Raw genomic sequence first — 8,521 nt, 5'->3', positions numbered from 1 at the left:
TTTTTCTCAAAGAACCAGATATTTTCTATAACAGTTGTTAATCTTTTATTCTGATGGTTCAACAGGAGAGTTTCATGCTGATCCAAACCTTAAAGCTCTTAGCTTTATGAGTCATTAACATTCTCTCTGGGTAAAATGAATTGGACTTTGGAACTTCTGGAACCAGAGTCTTACACCTCACAACTCTGTAGGATTAGAATTTGTGGTCTATTATAAGGGCTCCAACATCTTATTCTCATCTCAGGGCATCAAATCAAACCTTTCAGAAAGCGTGACAAAGAGTTGTTATTAGGCATGTCTGTATGAGACGCCCTGGGCTTTTACATAGCCGGTAGCTAGCTATTTACGTTTGTCTTAAAAAGTGTTAACAGCCCACGAAGCCCCTTACCCTAATCATCACTGGTACGTGTGCCTCAACCTAAGTGAGTGATTGTATGCATGTCGACCGGTTAACCCAATGACTGCGCACATCAGCCGTGACAAATGGGGTTAGCCTCCTTTGTGTTGCTGCATTTGACCCCAACAAATCTTTCACTAGCAAACTGTGGCATTTCATGTGGATGCTCATAGGTACCTTTTGCGTCAAATAACTATGCTTTGTCACGCTTTCTGAAAGTGTGATTTATTGACTCCTTAGGTGAGAATGTGTTTGCACAAACATGGTCCAACTACAAGAATGCAATGACCCCACCTGGCCCTGCCAGAAGGAGATGACATTGTATTTCCCGAGTTTGTCCAACCCCAAGTTGGTAAGTGTTAAGAAGTTGTTTCTTGGTCTGTCAATGGAGGTGAGTCCCCACAGTGTGAGGCATGTCAGGGTTGGATGCCGACAATGTTGGCATTAACATTTAAGTTCAAAGGTTCCAACCTGTTCAGGAATTAGCTTTACAGCAGGTGTTCTGTGATTTATTAACCTATAGATTATAAACACAAGAGAAACATCAGAGCGTTCAGACATCCGTATTTTCATTAACACTCTTCAACAGAAATCTGACAATGAAGGTAAGTTTTTAAATTTAACTCTCTGTCTAAATGTTTATCACTAGTTTGAACATGTTAAGAGATACAGTAAGATCATTTAAAAAATTGTGTGGTGACATGATTCATACTATACATACTACTAAGTTTTTCTTTCTCTGTGTAGCACTTAAAAATATTTAGAGCTTCACTAGGCTGGATTTAGCTTCTCTGGCTACCTACTGCTACCCAACATATGCTTTAATTAATGACTCTAAATACAATTTTAAAATTCTACAATAATAACAACAACCTGTCTGTTCCAGCTGGTATCAGTCGTCTTCCTCCTCCTGGCTCCTCTGTCGACCAGCTGCAAGCCCCTCGTCCTCCCACTGGACTGCAGTGACATCTTTAACAATGACAACCATCAACCCAGTGGAGTGTACACCATCTATCCCATTGGAGCCACTTCTGCTGTCCAGGTACACTTCATCCTCTCTGGGACACTTAGGAGATGAAAGTGTTTGACTTTCAATAGAGTTAGTAACTTGCAGTAATGGGATGGGTCACCAGTAGTACTACTACAGGTTTATATATTTAATATTCCCAGGTGGATAAACTGACTAATGACTGTGTGTGTTTGTGTGTAGGTGTACTGTGACATGGACTCACAAGGAGGACGGTGGATGGTGAGTATTTTAACTCAAGTACCAAATCTGGCTCAGCAGTTCTCAAATCCAGGACCTGTTCAGACTGATCAGAGGCCTCCCATGAACTCTACCAAGCTAGCTCTGCTGTTACACAATCAATGATCAGTGCACAACTTCCTTCAGTCGGTACGCCTTGTTAACCAAAGATATTAATGGAATGTAGGGGAATACATTTGAAGCAGCAACCAGTTAAGTTAACTTAAGTTGTTGTCTGTTAGCTAAACCATGCTAGTCAGTTTAGCCAATGTACGTATATGTTAAATGCAAATAAGAAATCAGAGCTGACAGAGTCTCACGTGTTATGCACATCTACTGTTTAGGAGGGTTCTAGTTTCCAAGTAAGTTCCTGCAAAACCAGACAAAGAGTGGCGGATCACCACCTTACCACTGGTTCAAACCTTTGTGCCTGGAAACATGAGCTGTCAGGTATCTGGTGTGTTTAGCTAGTTCTCCCTCCATCCCGTCCCCCCCAGGTGTTCCAGAGGAGGATGGACGGCACCGTGAACTTCTACAGGGGCTGGGATCAGTACAAGCTGGGCTTTGGTAGCGCTGCTGGAGAGTACTGGCTCGGTGAGAAACCAAACCCAAAGTCCCTTTTCAATTGCTAGTACCAGCTCGACTCACCTCGACTTGCTTTTCCTGTTTTCCATTGCAGATACAGATAGTGCCCCCTCAGTGTAGATGGTTGTCATGGTGACAGTCCATTACATTACATTTACATTAATTCATTTAGCTGACGCTTTTATCCAAAGCACACAACAGTGGATGGGTCACAGTGGGGAGTTGAACCCAGGTCTCTCACACCAAAGGCAGGCGTCTTATCCACTACTCCATCACCACCCTGTTCACCAGACGTGCCCGCAGTGCGTCCCAGAAGCGGCTCTCCGCTCCGCAGAGAACAGGTAGCAGGTCTATTTTTGACGCAAGCTGCATCAAGCAGCACGGAGCAGATCGAACCAGGCAGGAAGTCAGACACAGAACGGCAGAGAGAATCTGGTCACTTTTCAGAATAAAACACCCTGTGGAGACTCCAGATCTTAAAACTTAAAACGGACACAAAAGGAAATCATTAAACTACGTAGCCTACTTAATCATAGTAGAAGCACAAAATGCAAACACATTTACCAAATCAACAAAATCTTAACATGTCAGCCAAGTCAGGCAAAACGCTCTGATTCTGAAATGCTCCCTGTGGGAAATGCAGCCTGAAGCTGACGGAACGACACGGGGTCACAGAGAGCTGTGGAGAAGGTAGCAGAAGCACGAAAATGACGGGACGCTCATTCATCTTTTCATAACAAACGTCAGTCTGAGTTAACCTCCGGTAGGTCGTAGCTACAGAAGTTTCCTAACAGTAAACATTGTTCACGAGTCCCGCACCTCGAGTCCGAGTCGAGTCTGAAGTCTTTTGAGGACGAGTCCGAGTCGAGTCTGAAGTCTTTTGAGGAGGAGTCCGAGTCGAGTCTGCAGTCTTTTGAGGACGAGTCTCAAGCCGAGTCTGAAGTCTTTTGAGGACGAGTCTCAAGTCGAGTCTGAAGTCTTTTGAGGACGAGTCTCAAGTCGAGTCTCAAGTCACTGTGTGTGCGACTTAAGTTGGACTCGAGTCCGAGTCTCAAACTCGAGTCCCCATCTCTGGTTTCTATGTTTGTGTTCAGGTCTTGAGACTCTCTTCCACCTGACTCTGAGGAAGAAGTATGAGCTGCTGGTCGACATGGAGGACTTCAGTGGAAACAAAGCGTTCGCTCGTTACTCCTCGTTCTCCATCGACCCAGAGTCCTACGGATACAGACTGCATGTATCTGGATTCACTGATGGAGGGGCAGGTGAGGTGGCAGCAGAAGTTCTTTAGTGTTTTTCTGAGTTTCCACAGGAAGGTGATTTTCCCTAAAGTCTCCCTGAAGGACTGGCCTTATACTGGATTATTTGGGCGGTCCTTATGCTAATGACTGATGCAGAGCTGCAGAAATCAGTGGTCTGCTTCTGTTTCATGAATCACATTCAGGTGTCTGTACCCCAGAGACTCTCTGCAGTCCATTTATCTGGACTCACTTTAGGTTGTTATGTTGCAGTAACAGAAGTATGTTAGTATCTGTAGGAGTCATAGCTGAGATAAATACCAGTACCCGTCATCGACACCACCTGTCAGGGTTGAACTGATATTAAACTGGAAATACTAATTGATATATTAATGTTCATTTTTTAGTTATCTATTTTATTTTTTATTATTCGATTAATATAACAATGGTTTGATTCAAATACATTGATGATAAAAGTGGCATTTTAAAAAATGTCTCTAAAAATGGTTCGGACATGGATTTATTTCATTACTGAGAAATAATCAGTCCGGATATTATGATTATGATTAAAATGCCGGTGACCTCTGGTGTCTGTGGATGAGTTTGTAAAATATAAGATTTTCCTACATTTCATCCAGGTGAAACACTGAGTCGATCATAAACGACCTGCTGGAGACTTCAGCTGTCTGGACCATAACTGGTCTCATCAGTCTGTCTGATAGAAGACTGCAGACTGTGAAAAGTTCAGCTGATACTTATAGATAATGCAAATTTACTAACCCTGTGGTTCTTCTGTGTCTGTAGGAGACGCTATGATTTTTCACAACGGACAGAAGTTCACCACCTTTGACAAAGACCAGGACCCCTGCTCAACTGGCAACTGTGCCAGAACATACCTGGGGGCGTTCTGGTACGCCATCGGTCACTATACAAACCCCAACGGGGTTTATCGTTGGGGGGCAGATGGCACTCTCTTTGCTGTTGGAGTGAGCTGGAACCCTTTTAAGGGTAATGACTACTCCCTGAAGACCATCAGCATGAAGATCCGTCCTGTGCAGTAGTTCTCCAGGACCAACGTACAGCAGAATATCAGCAGCTGATCTCTCTCACTTATCTAGAACATAATTTCACAAGATGTTTAGATGGAAACAGCATTAACACAATTTATAGAGGGGGAAAAGATAAAGAATAAAAGCATGCGTGTCTTTCTCTGTGGATTTTCAAAAATTAAAGCTTCCTCAGAAAAGCCAGTCAAAATGTAAAATGGACATCGATAGTTGATGTGAATATTTCCAGTTAAAATGAGACTTTGTTTGTGTGTGTGAGCAGCTGCTGGCTGGAAAGTCTTCAGTCAAACAGCTGTTGGTGTAGAGAAATGAGTCTCTGCTGGTTCAGATGTTACCTTCAGTCTGCTGGCTGCAACTAAACACACTCAGCTTTAAAGTCAAACTCACTAGTTTCAACACAACGTTTGGTGGAGGTTTGAAACCCTAATGTGAATCATTATCTGCTGTACGCTGACAATAAATGAGAAGCTGAGCATGAAGCTGATCTGATGTCTTCACTGTGTCTCCTGTGTCTCTGTCTGGATTCTCTCTGGTCAGAAGTTCAGAGGTCTCTTTCCTTCCTGTTCACAAACACTAATGATCATGAGTCGCTGCCCTCTGGTGGTCACAGTGACAAACTCCAGCTCCTCCTTCTGCAGAGACAAAAATCTTTTTTTTGCAACGGTAGATTTTTAACTTTAGAATTTGTGACGGAAATGTTATATTTTACTGTGTTTACTGTTTTACCTTTATATGCCTTACTATAATTGTTACATGAAATTACAGTCCAACCACATTGACAACGGAACTTCTCTCTGTGATTATGGTCAGCTTGGAGCTAAACCTATCGAACAACAGCTTTCATTTGCATCGCTAAAGTTACACTAACTTAATTACCTGTCCAGCAGATAACGGGCAACTTGCTTTCTGCCGTCATCTGTCAGTCTCTGTCCCGACTTCATCAGGCTGTCGGCTCGTGCTAAATGACACGGGTGACCTCTAATAAACTAGATGACTTCTCAGAGGGAGTTTATTATGGGTGCTGATGATCCCTGAGCAAGACACTTAACCCCTCGTTGCTCCAGAGGCGTGCGACCTCTGACATGTATAGCAATTGTAAGTCGCTTTGGATAAAAGCGTCATTAGCGTTGTTATTTCCTCTTCTTCTTCTTCTTCCTCCTACGTATTCAGCGTAGTGATGAAACGCACTCTGTAGAGCAGTTTGTCCATTTGGGCTACTGTAGAAACATGGCGGTGCAACATGGTGGCGTCCATGTGAGAGGATCTGCGATGTCTGTAGACAGAAATGTCTCATTCTAAGGTAATAAAACAGTTCATTATGTAAGGTCTTTCTACACCACTGAAAACATAGTTATGGATCTTATATTGAATTTCTGTCAATAGATCCTGTTTATTGATACTTAGTGTTCTCAGAGGCATCAGTACTGGTATTAATAGTCATGTTAATATCCACTTAGTTATAAAGCAACATGAACCACTGTACTATTTAAACTGCTTTATATGCTGTTAGTAGTTGTTTAATTACCAGTATAATAATGCACATTCACATGTATGGTGATGAACACTAGAAAGACATCATGAGAACTTTTGCACCTGATACCAAGTGATAGGATGAATATCATCTATATTTAGATCATAAAAGACACAAGCTCACAGCGACACTGGGCTTAAAGTTCACCAGCAAGGCCGACGGTCTCTAAAATATTTTACTTTTTTAATAATTTAGTTTTGGTTCATTGTTAAAATCAAATTTAAACAGATTGATGAATATAAAATATAAACTTGAAATATAAACATATCAAATATAAATAGTTCTGTGACTACTGAGCAAACTTCCTGATGAAGATCATGTAATACGGTCAAAAGCTCTGGAACCAGCACGAAAGTAGAGCAGTCTACCTCAACACAGACTAGAATTTATTTATTATTGCTTTATTACTTCTATAATCACCGATCTATAATCTATATCTGAGTGGCGCTGTGTGTGTCTGACCTTTGGAGTGAGAGACTGTTATCAGGTAGATAACAGCTGGACTGCTCTGGTGGACCTGAGCTGTGAACAGACCTCAGATCAGACTCGCTCAACACAAACACACTTTGTCTCCTGGTTTCACACTGAAGGTGAGTTCCATCATGTCGTCAGATTCATTTTACGTCTCAGCTCAGAAGCTCAAACGATGGAAACTTAAACATTTCTGTTAGTTTCACGTGTTAATGTGAGGAAGGTTTCAGCCTCATCATCGCTCCTCAAAGCTAATGCTTCATGTACAGCAGCGTTTACTCATCAAGATTCTGTTTATCCACAAACTACTTTTAAACTCTCACTCAGGAAACAGGAAACTCTTTTTTGCAAAATTACCTTGTTGAAATTGTTGATTGCTTTCTGATTGGAAGCTGCCACAAGTGTTTTACACATTACTAAGACATCTTATACCTTCGACTGGTAGCTTCCACCTCCTCCTGTGCTGACAGACAGGCCGACAGTATGGCGAGCAGGAAGTCAGTATGTTGTGGTCTTTCTGCTCGGGAGTTGACGCTGGTCGTCCTGTTCATCGTCATGACAGCAGTGTGTGTGACGCTGATCGCAGTGATGGCCACCCGGAAAACACACACAGGTGAGAACACACACATACATGAGATTATATGTTTACATCTAGAACAGGAAGCATGACATAGAAACATGTGTGTTCCTTCATAAATACTAAATACTCACCACAGGTGGACTGTGATTGATTCAGTAACCTTTAAAAAAAAACAAAACTATTTTTCGTGAAATTGACATCTTCAGAACCAATGGGCTTGGATCTGAGAGCCACAGACAGGAAGTCAGACAGTGCTGAGAGACAGACTGACATGTTGTTGGTTTGGCTCTGACCTTGGGATGGTTGACAATAACAAACATATTAAATGAAACTAGCTTCATTCTTTAAAACTATCTGTACTTTCTTTGTGTTTATAGCTTCTTGCAAAGTCTTTCTGATCTCAGGTACAGTCCTTTAAAACTAACATCCCACCCTCCTCTGTTGTCCTGTCAGACCCAGAGCCAACTCCTTCTCCCAGTCCAGAACCCCAGCGTACACCGTACCTGATCGGAGTGGGCCGAGCCGACTGCACCGGGCCACCGGCTGAAATCCCTCTGGTCAGTACCAAAACACACATCAGACACTGGTGCTGCCTTCAAGGCCTCCTGCCACACTGCTTCTTCCATGTTCAGAAGTCGTGAATGCAACTCAATAAGTGTCGTGTGACATGGAATAAAAGACAGTAACAGACTCTGAGGTGTCCACGTAGAGACAATAACTACTCGCAAGTGTCCAGGTGGTGAATCTTTAGAGACCTGGGAGCCTGATGCTCCCACCCCTGATCAATTATATGCGTAAAGCTTGAAGAATGCTTTTGCAAAGACATAATGTCTGTAAACGTCTCTGTGGACCTACCCAGAGAAGGGTGTTATGGGTATTTTTAGGTTGCAGAGCCTCGCAGAGGAGCTGATGTGCAAACCTCCAAAGTCTACACCCCATTGGGTCAAATGGGAAATCCCACTTCTATTGTTGGATTTCTCCTAAAGGTTGTTCTCAAAATCTCTGAATGACCATTTGTGCAAGTTTGCCAATGTGCAGCCTGAGGGAGCATATTTTAGCCTTATGATGGAGACACTCATACTGGAGCCGTTGACGGATGTAGAGGAGATGGATCCTACTCCGACACACCCTCAAAAACACCGGTAGAAAAACAGCGAGCTGCAGCACACAGCTCTCCTCTCCCTTCCAAACACTAGCTACCCTCCAGGCAGTCAGTGGACATAAAGTTGTTCCTGTGATGTAGAGACAGAGCTTAGTTAAAACTTTATGGATACAGATTAATAACTCACCGCTCTGAAACTCTCGCTCCAGTCCGTGTTGCCGAGCCGGTCGGCAACACGTACGGCTGAACCCGAGCTGTTTACCGGCTTCTCGCTGACCCGCCCTTCTCTGCTTCTGATTGGCTAATA

At 42.9% G+C, this 8,521-nt stretch overlaps 2 protein-coding genes across 2 annotated transcripts in view; both read left to right on the top strand.

Annotated features, from left to right (window-relative positions):
• Positions 1-659: 659 nt before the first annotated feature.
• LOC123983561 (microfibril-associated glycoprotein 4-like) lies at positions 660-5,009 on the top strand. Its single transcript, XM_046069818.1, has 6 exons — positions 660-749; positions 1,284-1,439; positions 1,608-1,646; positions 2,141-2,237; positions 3,323-3,490; positions 4,268-5,009. Exons 1-6 carry the CDS (start codon positions 660-662, stop codon positions 4,522-4,524), a joined length of 807 nt encoding a protein of 268 aa, XP_045925774.1. The 3' UTR covers positions 4,525-5,009.
• Positions 5,010-7,015: 2,006 nt separating this feature from the next.
• asah2 (N-acylsphingosine amidohydrolase 2) overlaps positions 7,016-8,521 on the top strand; it is a 20,616-nt gene continuing 19,110 nt past the window's right edge. Inside the window, exons 1-2 of the mRNA XM_046068688.1 lie at positions 7,016-7,145; positions 7,572-7,669. Of these exons, the coding sequence (XP_045924644.1) occupies positions 7,016-7,145; positions 7,572-7,669 (228 nt within the window). The remainder of the gene's footprint in view (positions 7,146-7,571; positions 7,670-8,521) is intronic.

The sequence above is a fragment of the Micropterus dolomieu genome, linkage group LG14 (genome assembly GCF_021292245.1).
Source record: "Micropterus dolomieu isolate WLL.071019.BEF.003 ecotype Adirondacks linkage group LG14, ASM2129224v1, whole genome shotgun sequence".
NCBI classification, from domain to species: domain Eukaryota; kingdom Metazoa; phylum Chordata; class Actinopteri; order Centrarchiformes; family Centrarchidae; genus Micropterus; species Micropterus dolomieu.
This window is presented reverse-complemented; position numbering and strand designations above follow the sequence as displayed.

Excerpts from the sequence above, each read along its gene's own strand:
- LOC123983561 (XM_046069818.1), top strand. The coding sequence starts at position 660 with ATGGTCCAACTACAAGAATGCAATGACCCCACCTGGCCCTGCCAGAAG. Across the intron at positions 1,647-2,140 it reads CACAAGGAGGACGGTGGATG|GTGTTCCAGAGGAGGATGGA; the intron begins GTGAGTATTTTA and ends CGTCCCCCCCAG. Across the intron at positions 2,238-3,322 it reads TGCTGGAGAGTACTGGCTCG|GTCTTGAGACTCTCTTCCAC; the intron begins GTGAGAAACCAA and ends GTTTGTGTTCAG.